General features: G+C 40.9%; 3 protein-coding genes across 5 annotated transcripts in view; 2 read left to right on the forward strand and 1 right to left on the reverse strand.

Moving 5' to 3' along the window:
- Positions 1-1320: 1320 nt before the first annotated feature.
- Positions 1321-8214, forward strand: LOC118337462 (RNA polymerase II elongation factor ELL-like; the record flags this gene model as incomplete). Its single annotated transcript, XM_035674511.1, is given in 11 exon segments — positions 1321-1365; positions 1472-1593; positions 2188-2348; positions 3364-3662; positions 3907-4031; positions 5042-5528; positions 5620-5707; positions 5798-5864; positions 6028-6199; positions 7017-7061; positions 7175-8214. Coding segments are annotated over 11 exon segments (1740 nt in total), but the record flags the coding sequence as incomplete, so codon positions are not given.
- A 1425-nt stretch (positions 8215-9639) lies between these two features.
- d2hgdh (D-2-hydroxyglutarate dehydrogenase) lies at positions 9640-15258 on the forward strand. The gene is made up of 10 exons (XM_035673617.1): positions 9640-9792; positions 10759-11127; positions 11218-11275; positions 11367-11506; positions 11588-11781; positions 11925-12093; positions 12230-12373; positions 12462-12604; positions 12853-13018; positions 13109-15258. The coding sequence occupies exons 2-10, from the start codon at positions 10791-10793 to the stop codon at positions 13369-13371; spliced, it is 1614 nt and encodes a 537-aa protein (XP_035529510.1). The 5' UTR covers positions 9640-9792; positions 10759-10790; the 3' UTR covers positions 13372-15258.
- Positions 15106-21083, reverse strand: part of acvr1l (activin A receptor, type 1 like) — an 8767-nt gene continuing 2789 nt past the window's right edge. For all 3 annotated transcript variants that reach the window (XM_035673618.1, XM_035673619.1, XM_035673620.1), the window contains exons 5-10: positions 20529-20628; positions 19754-19900; positions 19077-19352; positions 18548-18745; positions 18253-18383; positions 15106-16611 (exon numbers count right to left, since the gene is read on the reverse strand). In XM_035673618.1, coding sequence (XP_035529511.1) covers positions 16480-16611; positions 18253-18383; positions 18548-18745; positions 19077-19352; positions 19754-19900; positions 20529-20628 — 984 coding nt within the window. In that variant the 3' untranslated portion in view covers positions 15106-16479. The remainder of the gene's footprint in view (positions 16612-18252; positions 18384-18547; positions 18746-19076; positions 19353-19753; positions 19901-20528; positions 20629-21083) is intronic.

Below are 21083 nucleotides of genomic sequence, written 5' to 3' on the forward strand. Positions count from 1 at the left end.
AAAGTTGAAAATATATATATATATATATATATAAGGGGGCTCGTGGTGCACAGGTGTCGCAGGATATACGAGGGATACCTCTGCAGTTGCCAGGAGGTACACGGAAAGATAAGATAGTGGAGTACTGGCTTAATTAAAAAATACTAGCAATTATGATTTGATTTAAAAAGCTATATCGACATGTCTGAGAAATAAGCAATCGACACGGTTTGCTTGATCTTCAGTATTTGTCATCATTAGGGATGCACCAACCCGATACGCTGGATCAATATCTGTGTCAATACAAAGGTTATTAAGGCTGCTGTCTCGAGGAAAAATGAGCAACTCACTACTTTCTAACACCACACCTCCAGACTTTCAGTTTACTAGCCGAGGCGGCCTCGAGTGACAAGTGATACAGATTTAAATTTGGTGAACTAGCACTGGTATTGGGTTGAGGGGTTAGAATTGGTATGTGGGGAGAAAACTGATCTGACTGATACCAATTTTAGAAACGTAAAAATAGAAATTCACAAATCACTAATACTGGGGAATTTTTTAGCTGTCATTTTTCTTTTCTATGTGGATTGTGCACCGATATGACTATGCAAAGGTACTCAGACGGCTTCTTTCTTAGACTAATAACTTTCATAATGAATATTTCACTTGAATATTCTTTAAAATGTTAATATTTTAACATACCAATTCTAGCTGACACGGCTGAGAGCTGCTTCTTCTCTCTTACTCTGTGCAGTATTGTAAATTGCGGCACTGCAACTTTTGCAGTGACACTAATATGTTATGCATTGTATGCCGGGAAAATAGCCTGGTTTCATATTGGCGCATATTGGATAACATTTACGCAGATATCAATACAATCACAATATGTAATAGACCCCAATAACCGATATAACCGCCAACAGATATATCAGTCGGACTCTAATCGGTGCATTGATAGTTGTCACAATAACAGTACTTCACAAGCCAAACCTCGAACCAACATGAATCACCACAGGCTGCAATTAAGGGCGCACAGGGGCATACTTGAGCTGTACAAAATAAAAGGGTGGGATCCACTGTCACACTTTTCACTATGCAGAGGCATGAAGAGCAACAGTGCACAGAGCAAAGTAAATGGGTTGGTACTAGCGGTAATGAAACCACAGTGAAGGAAGATATAGAACTTGTACAAAAAGTGCAAACCACAAAACATCCTCTGTGTTGTATGTTTTACGTATGTTTTACGTATGTCTGTAATCAGACCTTGGTGTGTGTGTGTGAGTGTGTTTATGGGTCACTCCGAGACGCTCTCAAATCAAATGTGTTGTCTTTTTCCTCCAGGGTTCGTCCTCACATCCCACCATCTGTTTTAATGGGAACCAAGGGGTAAGAAAGAACATATATTCATTCTGGTCATTTCCTCTGATGCATTAAGATTTGAAAGATGTTAAATCAGTTTCTCTTGTCTGTACCTCTCTCCTCCACGTCACAGAAAATCACTATCCCTTGTTCGGAGAATAGAGATGAATTGAGGATCTTCACCTTCGGTGTGACTAACGTTGCACGGGACAATCCACATGGAAGCTTTGACTGCGTCCAACAGCTCAGCACTGGGTAAAACACAACAAAAAGTCATATAAAACACACAGTTACTTTATACTTTTTGAATAAAAGTAACATTTGTTAGATTAAAGCTGTTATAAAATATATATATATATAATAATAAGTTGATCAGATGGTAGCATAAAAATAGGGGACATCAGTCTACTTTAATTTAGGAAATTAACTGAGCTTTTCAACAAGTTTCAATATTTAAAAATGTCTCCGCTCCCCTACTGATTTTTGAAAGTCACCCTGCTGGTAACGTCTCTCTGTCAGTCTCTTTTCAAATGCCAGAGCGAACCCAGGGTTTCTGACTGTACAGGCACAGTGTAGAGAACTGAATTTAATAAATGCAAGTAGAAATCTGCTGTTCTGACTCCTAAACACATAAACAATCAATGGAAACACACGGGGAAACTACAAATCCCTGTGCTGTAATGAGTATGTAAGTAGTCCAGCTGATGTACATCTAACTGAACGCTTCCAAGACATAAGCACCAGTCAAGCAACTATGTACTCAAACAATCCTTCAGTTATAATGGTTAACATGTGGAAGCCGTCTGTCAGATCGCTGACGGTACTCGCTGTCCTTCCTCCTCCTCCCAGTGCTGCCGAGGAGCTGTCATGTCTCGGGGTGATTCAGAAGAAGATGACAGTCAACGCTACAGATGACTCGTACGATAAGGCCCGTCAGAGCATGGCCCAAGCCGAGGAAGAGACCCGGAGCCGAGGGGCCATTGTCATCAAACATGGGGGGCGCTTCCAGGGTAGGAAACACTGGCATGTGCAGTCTGCTTGGTTATACAAGAGATAACTCCAGCTAAGGAATAAGACTGGCCTGAAGACAGATTTGTACTGTGCTGATAATATCCACAAAAGAGAAAAGAAAGGGGGGGAAAAAAAAAAACACAGTTGGCCATATTGCATTGGTTGCTATAGTAACATGTGTGGTAACCAGTGACATAGTAACAGCCAGTGTTGTTTTCTCCAGCAGGTTTTTGTCCTTTTCTTCTTTAAGTAAACTTTCTATACAGTATACACACACACACACAGAGCCATGTATGTGATCTATTGTATATATTAATACTATATTTGATCTAGTTGTTTTAAAGGACACAGATTTCACAAACATACTTTAAGAATATACAGAAACAACATGCTCACCAAAATATAAATAACACGAAAAAATAACACACGATAAAACCAGTGATTGAGCTTTTTTTTGTGTCACCGCTGTCTTTCTACGTGTAACCACAAACCACTTCCTTCTAAACAGATAGTTCAGCCACCGTCATCTTGTTTCAGTAAACGCGCACGCACACACAGACATGCACACTAATTTTGATGATTTTTGTCAGTTCAGAGGAAGCCTGTACAAAACACTTCCTCACTACAGGCTTGTGCAACTGTGTGGTTATTTCCAAAATTAGATAGCAGTTTTTGCTCACGCGGAAGTGTGTGCATCTTTGTAGCCCGTCTGTGGGTTTCTGAAGAGGTGAAATTGGGTCTTTTCTCTTTTCTGTCACAGGACAGGATCCATTTCCTTTGGCGTCAGGGCTCTTTTTAAGCAGTAATTTCACACATTTGTAGTCGGGAGGTTCCCAGTACAACTTAAACACTTTCTTTTCAATGCAGCGTAGTGAGAATAAAAACTACAGCACGAGGTACCTTCCCTTTTAATGATGGAAACCTCCGCCAGGCTCCTGTAAACTCCTTTGAAGATATTTTACCTTTTATATGGCAAGTGCTGCTTTTGATGTGAGATTTCCTGCTTCCTCGCAGGCAAGAAGGTAACGGTGCGAGCCCCGGCCCCCGCGCTGGCCAGCCTGACCAAGCCGCGGCACCCGTCCAAGCCTCTCCTCAGCAACGTCAAAAGGGGGGTCTGCGTGTCCAAGCCGAAGAAGGGTTCCTGTGCTTCGAACAGGAAGAGCGTGGGTGACGTGCAGGAGAGGCCGCTCAGGGAGAGAGTAACACACCTGCTGGCTCTGAGGCGGTACAAGAAGCCCGAACTGATCGTGAGGCTGCAGAAAGATGAACTGACTGCAGGAGACAAAGACCTGCTGGACTCTGTACTGATGGAGGTAATTCTTTCTCTTCTTTAGTCAGGTGAAGAAAAGTCTCATTAAAAAGAATGCAAAAAGAAAAGCTCTTCAGAGACAAACACAGGGGCTGTAAAAATGGTAATTTTTTCACATGCTCTGGTTAACAAACACTAGATAAGTTTACATTTTTGCCAATTGAGTTATTACACAAGGATGTTAGACATTGTGAGGATCAAGAAAATTAATGAGTTTTTGTGTGTGTTTTGTGTATATTTGTTTGCAGGTTGGCCAACTCAATAGTAGAGACAACTCATTTGTTCTAAAGGACGGTCTGTATAAGGAGCTGCAGAAGGACTGGCCAGGCTATACTTCAGATGACCAGAAGCTTCTTAACAGAATCCTCGTCAGGTAACACAAATGAGATACTTTTAAAGGCCGACTAAATCAACCAAATAGTTGTAGGAAATATGGGGCATCTCAAGAAAGTGTGAAGATTAGACAAATTGTTCGGATTAAAAAGCAAAGAACTAGTCGTCTGGCCCACTCTTGTCCTTTTTTTTTTTTTTGGTCTTTTAATGGTAACTGGCTTTTCACTCACTTTCGAAACTCACTCATTTCATATTTATCTGGCTGTTAATAACTAGAAGAACAAGAAACCTGGTTTCCATAATTGGGTAAAGTATTTGAAGATTGCCCAGCTAGACTGCCAGATTTCATCCTGGAGAAAGCAGGTTTCTTGGCTGATGTGTAACTGGGTTTCTAATTGGCTTTTTTACATTTACATGTGTGCATGCCAAAGACTCTCTTGTGACAGCAGCGATACTGGAAACTGCCAGTGCCTGCATTTCTTTTGTGCACGTCATCGCACAGATTGTGTGGCCGGTTTTGCACAAGCCAGCCCGCACCGAGATGAAAGATAAGCAACAGCAGCAGCAGCTTAGACTTGCAGATGTAGACACGTTGAAGTCGCCACCTACGTGCAAAGAAGAGCACTGCAGTTTAATCACTCGGCAGCTGCTGCAGGCAATGAGTGACTCAGCTGTTTTTCTTTTGTGTTGCTGCTGTTCACTTTGTGGGTTCTTTTGTGCTTTTACATTGAACACTTGTACCACCTGTTACCTGCACTTGTGTGACACTAATGCAGGTGAGCTTTCTCGCCTGTATATCAGCACACATCAGCATCTCCATATCTGCATGGCCGCTGATGTTGGTGTCTTTGCTGATAGGTGGTGTAGATTAGACTGGGTGATTAGACTGGATGTCACATGAATGACACTGTGTAACCTTTTTGTTGCTTTGTTTACTACACTGGAATCATTTACAAATGGCAGACTCTAAGCACGCTTTAAAATAGGCAAAACCAAGTGTAGATTTAGTAGAATTGCCAGTTTATTTATAACCTTCTTATTGCTGTGCAGGAGACTGTTTCAGCCACAACAGAACCTCCTCACCGTCCCAAAGGCCCAGGTCAGTCCACTGCGAGACACCCCCAACTCCTCCACAGAACAACACCCAAAACTTTCCCTGCCCGAGGAGTACACCGACCCTCTGGCGAGTAAGAAGCCCAGGATATCCCACTTGTCCAGCAAAACGGCCAGTGAAAAGTCAAAAGTGATGCCGTCCAAACAAGTGGCTCCTAGAGACGTCACAGGAGCGATGGGGAATGACGGGCAAAAGAACTTGCTTGATCCTCGAAGGCTTTTTGACTCCTTGTCAGAAGTCTGTCAGCGGGAAGCAGAAGTGGCCAAGAGGCTCGAACCAACTCCCCGCGCTCAGGAGGAGCCCAGAGGAACAGCAGACAAACCTCAGCCCAACTCTGATCGTACTCCGTCCCCTCTGGTAGTGCCAGATCTGAACAGACACACAAACAAAAGGAAGAAGAGCAAACACAAACACAGAGATCAGGTGAGAAAACTACTTTTTATTTAGTTTACAGCTTTTGTATTGTATATGATGCATTTGTAATTGGGATTTGTTTTTGTTTTGTTTGTTCCAGGAGAAGGATAGGTGGAGAGACAAGAAAGAAAGGAGAAAAGAGCGCAATTCAGAGGATCCAAACAATAAAGCCTCCCTGGACTGCAAAGGTGAGTGCTGTTAGCTGTTGACGTCTGACTTTCAGTCAGTTATTCCGTTTTTTTTTTAAACAGTTTGACATGGTTTCTTCTTTCTTTCAGAGCCGAGCGAAATTATGTTTGATTCTAATGTGCTTCAAGCAGACAATGACCCAGCAGACTATTTATTGTAAGTAAGGTAAACCTTTTATTGGAGAAAAAAAGAGTGTGTGCGTGTCTGTCATTGCTCTCATTTTCTCCCAAAAAATCACACTTAACATATAAAACCTCTGCAGAGGTTAACAACCTCAACTGCAGGCACTGATCAGTGTCCCTTTATGTTCTCTGCACAGGACGTATACTGGAATTCGCAGTCACGACCAGAGACAGAGCTACAAGCAGGACTTTAACAGGGAGTACAGCGAGTACAGAGATCTTCACGCACGTATTGATGGCGTGACACGGCAGTTCATGGAGCTGGACACGCAGCTCAAACAGCTGCACCACGAATCACATAAATACAAGGTACAACATAAAGAAATCCAGCACTTCATTTTATGTTTAGAGCGACACTCACCCCCTGCTGTAGTGTACACAACTTCCTTATTGTCATCCCTATGCTTATTATGTTCCAGCCTTTATTTCACAAAAATACCGTTTCCCCACTTGAAGCTCTGATCTTGCCCCAGAGGTTGCACATAAAGCCATATACTAGTAAAGTAATCACTGAGTACAACACACTGACTAGAGATCTAAGGACACACAAAATCCACAGTTCATTAGCCCAGTTTTGGGGTTGCAGTTTAATATGATTTTTAGGGAAAAGAAAAGAAATAGAGAAGATAACATAGTTGGTATATAGTCTAAAAAAATGTAACAAGTGGTGCTTCATAGGCTTGAACTCAAACCAGTAAGTCCGTTGTGGTCCATTGTTATTACATTAAAGGGTGGAAAAGTTGTGTTTCAGTCACTGTTGAACTCCCTGTCCATTTCTTTCCTCATGAAACATTTGCAAAGAAAATATTTTAACTCCTACATTGTTTACATCCATGTTCACTAGCTAGCAGTCTTCTTCTTCTCTGCCTTTGCTGGTGCGTTGCTCCATATCTTGGTGTGTTAAATATTATAATAATAATAATAAAAAGTAATAAACTTAAATTAACTATAGGAGCTAGAAATGAAGATTTTTCACATACATTGTGTTGATCAGTCAAGTTAAAGTGGTATGAAATTTTTCTATGGATGATTTAAGTTTTGCTTTTTAGTCACATTTAATATTTATAAGACTGCACATTTTGAAACTTGATAAATTAATTCTTATTTCTATTTTTCTCTCTTGCAGACGGTTCATAATCAAATTCTTCAAGAGTATTACAAAATTAAAAAGGTAAAAACTTTGTTTAAAACTCAATATTCATCTCAAGATTGCTTAATGAGACTCCACTCCTCTTTCTCTTGCTGTTAATAGTTAAGTCATATATTTTTTTTGTGTCTCTATAGTCCAACCCCAACTACAACCAGGACAAGAGTCGCTGTGAATATCTACACAATAAACTGGCCCACATCAAGAAGCTCATATCAGAGTACGACCAACAACAACTCCGTGTGGATCCATCAAGTCTCAACTGAAGTGTAGACCAGTGAGCGTACAATGAGAGTACAATGATCAACCCGAGGCAGGGGAGGTTCACACTACTGACCTAGAATCTTTGGTCTTTGTGGCTAAACGTAGTCTCACGAGACCTGCTGGAAATGTCATGGAGGTTGGGCGTCATTTGTGAAGAGCAGCAGTGGTGCGCTGGGAAAAGCAGCCCTATGATATGAGATCTTTTCTTTGAAGATGGTAAAACGGTTCGACCAATGGGCTGCTTCTTCAGTGACACGATACTGCCAAGGACACAAGGAGTAACAATAGTTGTAAGGCTCCTACAGCTAAAACTGTCACTCAGATACATGAGATGAGGTGCTAGAGCCTAAAACATTTGTAGATTCCCCATCCCCATCACACATTTTAGTTTTTTTGTAAATTAAATCAGTTTGGGTATTTGCCTATGTGTTTGCCATGTCAGTGTTTAAACTGGAAGCATGAGATAACTGCACGCTGTATATACCCAGACACCTCATATGAATGGCAGGTGGGCGTCCTGATGGCACCTTGGGATTCCCATCCTGCGTAGACATCTGTTCTGCGGATTTTCCTGAAAGTATTGCCAGTGAAATGGTTACTAATTCTGGACCGGATTTATAGTATTCCACTGGTGTTGTCCTTTATGTGGCTTTCCCGGAGCACAGAAGACTATTACGTTGACCATAATGCTAACTCGAAGTTGTATTCAGGGAATTTACAGTACGAGCTGCAGTACAAGAAGCTTACACTTAAAACTGATTATCAGAGTACAGAAAGGTATTGTTACTGTAGGCTGAGCCTGTTAAAAGAAATAAGATTTTGTTGCATGCGGTGTACTTTACAGGATGCATGAGGAATAAATCAGCAGTTTTGTCAGTTTTAAATAAATTAATTTGTATTCAATTTTGTATGAACTTTTCCTTATTTATAATGCTTTTTATTTATGAATGACACTCAAATCCCACACAATGCCCTTATAAATACCTTAAAACTAGAAAATATAAGTAAAAAATTGGTTTAAATGAACCGATACTTCTCTTTTAATCTACTGGAATACATATTAATCCTAATAAATATGAATCTCCTACAGGCAAGCACCTGTAGGAGACCTTTTTATTCATTTTATTTAAATAAAATGTATTTAAAGTTTGCTATTTTTTACTTTCTTAGATTCCTTTTTGATTTTAAAGTGCTTAAAATTGTAGCTTTCATTTACTTTTCGGTGAGCTGAGCTTTGCCTCTTACGACCATCAAATTAATATATTACTTCATTTGCCAAAGCTGTTTAAACACAAGGAATTTACATCCAGGAGCTCTTAATCTACACTGTGCCAAGAACAACTATAATGGACAATAAATAAGAATATACAGCAAAATTAGGACAACAAAGCTGAACATGCTGCGTTCTGTTGCACATGATGTATCTCACACTGTGTATCTTATTGAGTGTAACACCAATGACCTAATGCTCTCTATTGATGAACCTATAAATTGCAGAGCTTTTGCTCTTCATTAGTGCTTTATTTAAAGGCCACATGCAAGTCTGTGAGGCTTTATCTTATTAGCATCCATACTAAGCCAGTAATTCAGTGTGTTGCCTCTTCAGCGTGGTGTACACCAACATCTCAAAACTGTCAAGCAATGTATTAATTAGACCATTAAAGGGCAGAATGAGTATGAATTAGTCCTGCATTAAGAGACAAGTGCCTTTAAATGACAAATATGTCTGTTATTCACTGTTTTGTCTGTTAGAAGTGATCTACGGCACAATTTCAATGATCTCAAGCAGTGCCTTTATAAATATCCTTAAAGTTAGAAGATATGAGTACATTTAATTTTCCTTAATAAGATTAGTGATGTTTTAATTTTCTGGAAAATAAATCAGTGTTAGCACTGTCAGCATATTGTTAATATACAACAGGTCTGCCAGGCGTGTTTTGATCAATTTTACTAATACAATAAAGTGTGTAAACTCAAGTCCTAGCACAAAGCAAACTTCCAGGGGAAAAATTTAAAACGAGCAAAATGTAATTGATTTTTAGTCCAGGCATGACTTCATATGATCCCTTGTGAGAAGTAAGTAAATAAATAAAGTAATATATTTAACAAATGTATTATTTCTAGTGTGTGTTCATGTATTGTTTATGTTTTTAAATAAAGTTCATTTAAAAAAAAAAAATACAAAGTGATTAATGAACTATTTCCTCTCTAACCTTTTGACTTTATCTTCCGCTGCCATCATTGGCTGCGCAGTCACGACGCAACCTCACGCCTATTGGCCCATTCTGAACGGAGGCTTCTGATTGGTCCATTCTCGCCTCTGTGACCTTTCACCGCCTGTCAACTCTCAGCAGCCAGTGAGGTTGTAAACACTGAACGAGAGACATGTTTCAGTAACTGCACTGAACTTTGTGCCAGGTTTCGCACTGAGATATGACACGAAGGAAGGCACACGGGCAGGAAGATGCGGGCTGTTAGGTGAACGTTTATGGTGAGTAAATAAAGACGGTAGCTGATGTCCTGTCAGTATGCTAATGGACCTAAGCTAAGTGAAAGGACAGCCTCATCAGGTTTAGGACATGTGACGATATCTATCAAGTCGTAGGAAATAATATGTGTTTGTATAAGTAGTCTGTTACCATGAAGTGCCACCAACGTGCATTCAGAGAACATACGAGTATGTTGGTATAATGTTGTGAATAGGAAGAGGTGGTCAGTGTTATGTGTCTGGTGACATTGACTATCCTAGAAGGTAAATAAAATAAATATTTCATACATTTTAAAGTTTTGTATTTTCTGAATTTATTTACTTGCAGAGAATATTTGTGTTCACATCTGTAAGAAAAAAAAAAAACTTTTTGTTCAGGCATCTGTATGGAAGCAAAGAGGCTCTAGGGATTTGAATCATTCAAACAACCATGGATGTATAATGGAGAATGTAAACAACTGTAAATGTTTCATTGCATTGCATCGTCACTGCTGGATATTAAATAGTGTAAATCCATACCTCTGCCCAAAGATCATTTTAAGTTGCACAATTTCAACTTGATTCTTCTGAATGTATTTTTAAGGCTTCACAATGAAAATCTAAGTGTCCCGTGTGAAAATGCAAGTTTATCAAATTCTATTGGTTATTTTATGTTTTAAAAATTCAAGTAAAAAAAAATCTGGTTGCTCCGATCCGAAACTAAGGCATCAAAAATAGATTTTTTGACTTTAAAAGATTAAAGATTCAAGTCACATTAACCAAGAAGCTTCAGATGAGCAACTGGAACCACAGACACGTTATTGACAGTTTCTCTCTGTAGTTTACCAAATCCTTCTCAAACTTTTCAATGCAGCTAATGAATATATATTTACTCTAGACTCAAAGCTGACAGATGAGTAGGGACATGTTGTCAAGTTGTAATTTATCTATCGAAACAGATTTATAATTCATTCCACTTCTTTTCTGCAGCCTGTTTTGCCGACTCTACATACTCTCCAGTCATGGCGGGGATCCTCCAAAGAACATTAAAACCGAGGGCAGCTTTCAGACATCTGAGCCCCCATAGCACCTCCTTCTCTACAGCCACAGTCGGACATTCACCTGTGGACCGCCGCAGTCCATTTCTTCCCACCACCTCGTTGCAGTTTGGAGTCTGCTGTAGAAAGCTGCACGCTGGGGCAGATGGGCCGTCCCCCGCTGCAGCCCCAGAGAGGCTGCCTTTCTCCAGAGTAACTCCGGAAGATTTGGCCTTCTTCAGGAAGATCCTACCCGGCAGAACCATCACCGACCCGGACCTGCTGGAGTCAAGTAACGTGGATTGGCTCAAGTCAGTGAGAGGTGATGATGGCTAGAGATGAATTTATCTCATTCCACTTACACACTTACATTCACTGATGTTAATGTCTTCTGTTCATACATCTTCTGCAGGTTCCAGTGAAGTGTTGCTGAGACCTCAAACAACAGAGGAAGTTTCTCAAATTCTCAAGTAAAGAACAAGTAGTGGGTGGAAAGACAACTACACAAGTCAGGGGTTTATAAGGTGGTTAAAGTCGTTGTTTTTCCCCTTTCTGCTGTAGGTATTGTAACAGTCGGAGCTTGGCGGTGAACCCTCAAGGAGGAAACACTGGGCTGGTTGGGGGCAGCGTGCCGGTTTATGATGAGATCATCCTCTCCACTGCCCTCATGAACAACATCCTGACCTTTGATAGTATCTCTGGTAAGTCTTAAAATACAAAAGTTGTCTTGTACTGACAGCATATTTGACAAATCTTTAGAGATTGTTTTCTCCATCTGTCAGGAATTCTGACCTGTCAGGCAGGTTGTGTCTTGGAGAACTTGTCCCTTTATCTGGAGGAGAGAGACTACATAATGCCACTTGATCTGGGGGCGAAAGGCAGTTGCCATATTGGGGGAAACGTGGCCACTAATGCAGGTGGACTCCGGCTGCTGCGATACGGCTCCTTACGCGGGACTGTGCTGGGTCTGGAAGCGGTGAGTGGAGTAAACAAATGTGGATTTTTGATCATTTTCACAGAGGATATGAGTGAGATGTTACGATTCTGATGATAACGGATAAAAGCACTGATCTAATGTTTGTATGTTTATATATTTATATGTATATGTGGCATGTACAGGTGTTGGCTGATGGGCAAGTGCTGGACTGCTTGGCCAAGCTGCGGAAAGATAATACAGGATATGACCTCAAACAGCTCTTCATAGGGTCAGAGGGCACACTGGGAGTTATCACCGCTGTGTCCATCCTTTGTCCACGCAAACCCAAATCTGTTAATGTGGTTTTTCTTGGTAGGAACGGTTGCTTAATCTATCTCTATCCTACTGCAATTTTGACATCGTTATTGGCTAATCACAATCACAGTTCAGTTATGAGTTTGTGTTCATAAATTAGCTGATACCTGATTTTATTCTCTTCCATTTGTAGGTTGTGAGACCTTTGAGCAGCTGCTGAAGACGTTTCAGCTCTGTAAAGGCATGCTGGGAGAGATTCTGTCAGCCTACGAATTTCTGGACAGTGAATGTATGAGGCTGCTGAATACACACCTCAAACTACCCAATCCCATCTCTGGTAGGCACACACACGCACACACACACACAATTTGTTTAGAAGACAAATAAACAGACACACATGCCAAACTCTGCCCTCCATCTTGCAGATTGTCCCTTCTACGTCGTCATAGAAACATCTGGATCTGACCCAACGCATGATGGGGAGAAACTTCACAATTTCTTAGACGAGGCGATGACATCGTCATTGGTTACTGATGGGACTGTGGCAACTGAAGACTCAAAAATAAAGGTGGTGTTTCTGATCTTTCGAGGAGTCCACAAAAATACCAAAAGCAAAGCGAAAGTATTTTTTTGTGTAGCCAGATCTTGCACCACAGCACCAAACCCGTGGCTGAAAGTAGTCCCCAACAAATACGCAATCTAACCCTGTTTGACTAGTGTTTGCTAAAAACAACACTGAATCAGGCGACCTTGGTTTAGATGCAAATGCTGATGCTGCAGTCAACAGTCAACCTTTCCATTCCCACCTTTTTTCAGGCTCTGTGGTCGATGCGTGAACGTGTCACGGAGGCGCTGACTCATGATGGCTTCACTTACAAGTATGACATCTCACTTCCGGTGGAGCGGATCTACCAGCTGGTGACAGACATGAGGGAGCACCTGGGGGACCGGGCCAAGAGTGTGGTGGGATACGGACACGTAGGTAAGACCAGAGATGATTACTATACCTACAACAGCTCAATCTACATAATACCAAGATTTCCACTGCATCTCTTTCTGTCCGTACTTTTAGGAGACGGAAACCTCCACTTGAACGTCACCTCTCCAACCAAAGACCCCGCTCTCCTCGCTGCCATTGAGCCCTTTGTCTACGAGTGGACGGCCAGCTGTCACGGCAGTATCAGCGCAGAGCACGGACTGGGCCTGAAGAAGAGGAACTACATCTACTACAGTAAACCCAGCCAGGCTGTGGCTCTGATGGGTAATATCAAGGCCATGCTGGACCCAAAGGGCATCCTAAACCCGTACAAGACTTTACCAGATGACCTGAAATGACCCAAAATGTCTCTTTGCTATGGGGAAGGTGGTAATTTATACAGAGCTGATGCAGGAGCTCCATTTTCACTACAAGCTTATTGCCACATGGTTTTTATGGCTGCTCATGCCCTTTCCTGTGATACCTGTTTCACACATTGAGTGCAGAGCTGCAGGTTTTGCAGGCATTTGCCAGGCAAGCCGCAAACACCAATGTCTCAAAATCTGTAAAAGGGAGTTTCACTGTCATCTGCACAAAGCAGTACTTTCAGAATGACATCCACGTTGGACAAGCTGCTGACTTTGTTCCGTAGCAGTCTTTTATCAACTACCTCTGCTGCTCACTTAGAGTAGCCTCAGTCTGATCCAGTCCTTATTCCATCCAACAAATAGATTAGATTTTAAATGAAGGACACTTATATTTGAAATAGATGAAAAGCACAGCACATATTTTCTGGTATTGAGAGGAAGTGAGTCGAACGATAATGATTGACATCTTTACTCCTTGTGCCTACTAGTTGTCACTAGGGGGCAAACAGAAAATTAAAGAGTGAGTAGTGGATATATAGTGTAAGGTCTTGTGCCTTTTTGAAAGGTTACAATCTGTAACGTGTGGACAGCCTGGGTAGTAGAGTTCATCATTTGAATGACTCTACTCCAGCTGGACCACAACTGGAATGAGGTTTCCTGATTCCAGCTGTGCAGGGAAATCACTTACCGGCTGCAGATTGAAGCTTTAAAGGAAAGGTTCACAGTTTTTCGTGCCCATATTAACATTAAAACAGACATTGCTTGCTGTTTTCATTCCTTCTGTCTGGGAGTGGAGGACAGTGGAGCTAAAAGAGTGAATTCTGTTCTGAAAGATACTCACTTGATTTGTTAAACTCAGTCTGCTGAAGCTTAATAGTAACTTCAGCTAGTTTGGAAAATATTTTTAACTCAGAGGACTTTTAGGAAGGGATCTCTTTATCACCAGTATGAACGGAAGGAACGATTACAGCAAAAACCTGCTTCAGTGTTCATATGGATACCTCATTGTTGTTTTAAAGGACTTATACTGTAAAACTGTATTTATCAATACTCTGTTGCCAGTTTATTAGGTACACTGAGCTAAAACTAATGCAGTCTAATAAAACCATCCTCTACTTATGAACATGTTGTTGTATGTTGTTTAAGCTGTTTTTGACGTAGTGATTCAACTTTATGATTATCAGTGGTGCTGTTGAATTGTATTATATAGAGGTTTTTTCTTTTAATATAATAGAACGACCTGTCAGTATAACGCAATCCAACTAAAAAGCACCACTAACTGCAGCCTCCAAATTGATCATACAGATGAATTAACACCTCCCTAAAACAAAACCTGAACATTATGACCTTCATAAAGGTCAGATTTACTGCAGACTGTATTAGCAGGACTGTGTATTGGCAAGAATGTGGTGATACATGTTTCACAATACAGGAGCTACGATTTAGTATAATATGATATATTACTATACTGTAAGCTTTTTTTTTTTTAAATATAACTTAGTACATACAACATACAACATAGTATAAAGGACACCATTTGCACAAAATCTGCATAGAAGCTCTTAGTTTACAAAAATCGACCGATGAAAGAAAACATCACGATACAATATTTTTCAATATTTTCTTACACCCCTATGTATTAAGACTGCATTAGTTTTAGCTGCTGTTATCAAGTAAACTTGCAACTGAAACCCTAACACGTGCCGGCTAATCATTAGGCAAGAGTGCAGTAAATGTTTTATTACATATAAAAAAAGACAAAGCAAGATTTTTTTCCAAAACAAACCCAGCATTTGTGAACAAATTCATTTGTAACCGCACAGCTAGGCAACTTTATCTGTTTGAAATGAATCTTGAATAAAACACTTTCCAAATGAAGACGGAGTGTTTTTTTGTTATTCAGGCAACTTGTACAGTGTGGCATGATGGGAGATGAGTAGAGGCCCACCTCGTTACAGAAAACGACTCCAGCTCCAATATCTTTTTTAAAAAAAAGTCAGCTCTACCACAAACAAGTTGATCCTCTCTGCCTGTGCAGAAGACATTTTTTGTAACCAGCCACAGTGAGTTTATGAAGGTAGCCAGGCAGAGGATCAATTCATTTCATATTCTTATTATAAGATACAGACTAATGCCTTTTGGCAGGTACTTACTGTGTGTCTACTCCAGGAACAACCAGGATAAACATGTCTGTAGTGTTTTATCCTGTTTTTTCCATACAACAGTCAAGCTCAGCGGGAACAATTTCCTATTTTTCTCCTCTATTTCTCAACAACTCATTTCCTACTAGCTCCAATAATGACAATATGGGTACAGAAAGTCCAGTAGAGTAAATGCTTATATATGTATACAGTCAGTTTCACGCACCGTCGTACAGTCAGTGTACATCAGTCTTACATATCCTCAGTAGTGTGGTTGCAGTGGAGATTTAATACATAAATATCATACTATTTTTAAAAAGTTTAAAAAGAATTTGGATTCTATTGGCTCTTTTCCTTTTGTAAGTCAACAAATTTTTGTGTTTAGTAGTGTGTGTGTGTGGCAATAGTTGGCATGTTCTAATAAAGCTAAATGAGTGAAACATTTGTGATTGTCTATGGGCAGAATGCCTCGACTGCATGCCACAATCACTGGCTTGGGATCAGAAATTGAATTGTAAGAGACTCTCAGTATGTAGCGTTTTGTGTGTCTGTGTGTGTGTGTGTGAGAGAGCCGTCTTAAATGGGCATTAAAGCATTGGGATGGGGTATTACACAATATGCCATCCAAGTTCGTCACACTCAGTAACAGTCTACAGTTCAGGTCAGTGCGAACACATTGGCGACAGGCTTGTGTCCTGTAGCGAAGGCTGGCTTATTCAGACAGGACTGTTCCAAACGTCTGTGTGGGCTTCAAGTCAGAGAGAGGGATGTCGGTGGAAGGCGACCACAGTGAAAGTGAGAGAGCAAGAGAAGGATGAGACTGGATGACACTTGAACAACTGTTTCCTCTGGTCCTCTGTCCGTCCCTCTTATTGCCCTTTCTCCTTTAACGAACACTGGGCTCTTCTCTATGCCGATCCCTGACATCAGGCAGCTGCCCCTGAGGCTCCTCTCCCCCTCACGACTCCTTGCCCTTTTCCAGGGAGCTGTGAATCTTGTCCAGGGTCTTCTTGATGCGCAGCGCTGTCAGCCTGGCGGAAGGGTTCTGGTACCAACACTCCTTCATCAGTTTCACCAGAGCGGAGAGAGTCTGAGAGAGAAACACAGGATGTGAAGTGAAAAGGAGTGTCGCCCACAATGAGAGGAAAGTCTGCGATCAATGTGACTGCGAGAGCTTTTGGATGTGTAAGGAAACTCTGGGTGCTGGCAGAGTACCAACCTCTCTTGCCCCGTTTAGCATTTTACAGTTGCACCTGTAAGGATGCATCGCATTATAACAAGCTGATAAAAGTACAAAATATCTGTATCCCGAACCATCCCAAAACTTAGGTCAACAATACACCATCCGGAACAACTTATAAATCGAGAGAAGGCAGGGAGATCAACACCCTGCTTGACATTTTATCAGTAATCAAAGTGATTTTCCCTCTTTTTGTTTTTATCACTGGTTCTTAGACTATGGTACATGTACCACTGGTGATACGTGGAGAAATCTGTGAAGTTAATTGAAAAGTATATACTATCGAGTCTCGCATTTCCTGTAAAATTTCGATTCAATATCAGCCTGTTACGTAGTTGCGTTCAGTCAGGTAGCGTGTGCATACGTCCATGATTAGTTAGGAGTGAAAACATGATTGGTAACAAACCTTTACAGACACTAAAAGCACTCTCAAAGCAGGTCAATAGTTATCACCAGTGTCATATAATAATAAAAAAGTACAACTTTTAATTTAGATAGCTTTAAACATTTTGCAGATCGTTGCATAATTTTTAAGGTCTTACATGGGCTTGCCCCTCCCCCACTGAGCCAGTTCATAAAGCAGAAGCATAGCAGCAGTAGAGCAATAAGGGCAACTACCAGAGAGGACTGTGTTGTACAATACAGATGTAGAAAGTTTGGGCAAACAGTGTCCTCAAAGCCACCCACTACTGGAATAGTCAGCCATTAGTAATCTAACCACCTCATCTCTGGCCCTGCCTTTACATAATGTGTTTTTATTTATCTCTGTCACTTTTGTAATCCACTTATGTATTATATTATTAAAGCACTAATTTGTTGTAACCTGCCCAGGAACTATTGATGAAAATTAGTATATTAGCTAACCCTGGCACATTTACATTGAAGTGCAATTAATTTAAAATTTAATAAAAACAGATTAAAAATGAATGGTTCAAAAACACTGCAATTGTGTCTCCAAACGGAAACTATTTGGAAGAGAAGTGTGCACCAAGACTTCCCCTTTTCCACAAACACATTAGATCCGGTTCTTGAACTTGTTCTTTTTAGGATTCAACAATAAATAATCTCCTCATTAGGATAAACTACACTCCTGTTTGAATCGTCCGTATGCTACTGTATTTTAACATCTGTCATAATGGTGGAATTTAGAGAGCCTAATATATTCTGAAGAAGCACTGGTTTAGATCCTAAAAGTCCTGATAATGCCTGATATTATAATCTAATATTTCATAAGAAAAAGGGAATTATTAAAAGTAGTCCCACTTTGTACACACACTCAGATTTATCCTGGCTCCCAGGTTGGTAACCACCATTTTACCATCACACATGCAACACTGCTTAGTCACCAGACACTGAAACCCCAGTGAGTACCTACTACCTTTTAAGGATGTTTTTGAAACGCAAGTGGACGCAAGCTGACCAAACATTCTGACACCCCAGAGGAACGTGAATGATCATTCCTTTAACAGGATTAGATAATAAAAAACTCACAGGATCAGAGAACCAACGGTTAGGAATGAAAGGCCTCTGCTGTTCCACACACACCACCTTCCTCATGTCCTCAAAGCTCGGGTCATTTGGCACCTGATCGTAGAACGGAGGCTTGTACTCCTCAACAATACCTGGAAAGTCAAAGTGAGAGGAGAGAAATGAGTGAGAAAAACTGGAGCAAGAGGATAAACTATTGTCCCAAAGTCAATATGAACATACAATATTTGATGCTGACTATTTTATTCGTTGGTATGATGTTGCAGTCCTAAGAATGCCCTAAATGCACGACACTCACCATTGCTGTATGTGCGTCTTGCTATCTCCCACAGCACCAGCCCGAAGGCCCAGATGTCCACTCTCTTGTAGGCATCAAAGCAGTCCGTCTGTATGGTCTCGTCCAGCACTTCAGGTGCCATGTAACGCTTGGTGCCAACCTTCGGGTTGTTGCCCACATCAAGCAGGTTGTCTGCCTGGGAGTGGGTCACAGCCAGCCCTGTAACATGCAGTTACGTACACCATTATAGAGACACACACGAATGCCCACCAGGTAACAGATGGACGGATACAGACATATTGTGCAAAAGACCAAAAAAAGGACAGACAGCCAACCGGTGTACACAATGCTGGTTTCACAAAGGAGAACAAATAATACTAATCAGTAATGCAATAAAAATACATTTTATAAAAAGGGAAAAATGTAAATATGTCGTCCTGTTAGTGCTCATGAAACACTGGGCTGAGGACATGAAGGGTCTGAAAAGCCAAAGACTAACAGATAAATATTAGTTGTAGATGAAAATAAAAACACTGGATCACTGACTGACCGAGGTCTGCGATGCAGCAGCGCAGCTCCTTTGTGACCAGGATGTTTTTGCTCTTCAGGTCGCGGTGCGCGATGGCCGGTTTCCCCTCTGTGCCGAAGATCTCCGTGTGCAGGTGCACTAGGCCGCAAGCTATCGACGCCGCCATCGCCAAGCCCTCCGACGTCTCCACGGCAACTCGCTGCAAGTAGTCATAAAGGGAACCGTTCTCGTGGTAATGGGTGATGAGCCACAGCTGGGTGCTGGAGTTGCGGGAAGTCATGTCAGACGCCATGAAGCCTGGGTGGACAGACAGAACAACACAACAGATGAGAAATAAGTGTAAACTGTGTATAATTTATACCTTGTTAGTCAAGTTTCTCTTGCATGGATCACATTTGTTATATTTATGTGTAACTGCTTTCAAACATAAAGGTGTTAAGACACAAGAATGTTAGAGGAAGTTGAGAGATTAAAAAAGACAAGGAAACCCCCCTGCCACATGCACAGCTGTCAAAGAAACATTTATTCCAAGAGATTCTGATAAAACGTGTTTCTCTACAACAACAGCTATATCACAACTATGTTCTTGGTAACGATGCTAAAACCAGAATTTCGGACAGGAATGTGGAAATCCTCCTTTTCTCCTTTTGCACCAACTGGTCTGCAAAACCTAATATTTTATTGTTTAACACACTCACCCAGTATGTTTTCATGTCTTAGCAGCACTGTATTGTAGATCTCTGTCTCTCTGAACCAGGACTTCTCGTCTCTGGAGGAGAAGATTTTTACAGCCACGTTCTCGCCCTGCCACTGGCCCCGCCACACCTCCCCGTACCTTCCCTTGCCTGTAAAAGAGAGATGAGGAGAAGGAGAAATTGATTGACGGCTGCACAGGAAGACAGAAAGGCGAATATACAGATACATGAGTTTTAAAAAGGTGATTGCTGTCTTGAAAAGTGCTGTTAGGGTATTTTTATATTATTTTATGGCTACATTCACTCTGCAGCTGAAGGAACTGAGTCTGATTTGTCTGTCACAAAGCCACATTTTTCCAATTCCAAACTGGCACAAACTGTACTGTATGATACAGTGGTACAAAACAGGATCCCAAGGCATGTGACCTACATTCTTTCATCTGAACACTCAAATTGAAATTTGTTGTTGCCCTGACGACGACCAAATCTTACATCAACAACTTGAGACAAGTGTCGTAACTTCAACAACACAAAGAACCGAAAGACAAACACACGTCTTGTGTTTTAACAGTTCTTTTCACAAAAATGATGTGACCTTTTATTGTTACTCTCACATTGCTGTCAGATCATTGACATTGACATTTTTTGAAGTCATTCAAAAAACAGATCTCAACAGCAAATGGAGACTGAGCTTACGCAAGACTTAACTGAATGTCCTCAGTAAGCCTCTAAATAAATTAATCAATCCAGCCTGTGGCTGGTGATGTGTTATACGTACCTACACACTCCATCAGACTGATCTGCCTGGCCACAGTTCTCTGGACAAGGAAGGGAAGACCTGAACCACTGCCTGATGTGCACGAGTGGTCCAGCAGATCCTAAAGACAAAGACATATATCAGATTATCTTTCAGATAATTACCTAATAATAAAGATAATAATTATCTTTAGATTATAATTATCTCTGAAAGGATCAGCAAAAAACTACAGTAAGATATGGGAACCTTTCCTGGATTATGTCAGGGCACATATCACATTACTACAGACTAAGTAGAGACATATACGTGGCATAGGGTTGCCATCAGTCGCCGTAAGGCTACTACAACTTTTAGTCAGTGGTCACCCCTCCCTAAATGTGATTTTTTTTTTTTTCTTTAACCTTATTTATTTATTTATTCTTATTCTCTCCTTTTTTGTACGCTTGTTTCTTCTTGATCATTTATTGGTCAGATTGCTCTATTATGCCTTATACTCCTATCACTTTCCTTTTTGTCTTTTGTGCCTTTATTGTAAGTCATTTACTACATTCAATGTAAAATATTTCAGATATGTTC

Source organism: Morone saxatilis, unplaced genomic scaffold (genome assembly GCF_004916995.1).
Source record: "Morone saxatilis isolate NCDOM2014 unplaced genomic scaffold, NCSU_SB_2.0 Contig3, whole genome shotgun sequence".
Taxonomy (NCBI): domain Eukaryota; kingdom Metazoa; phylum Chordata; class Actinopteri; family Moronidae; genus Morone; species Morone saxatilis.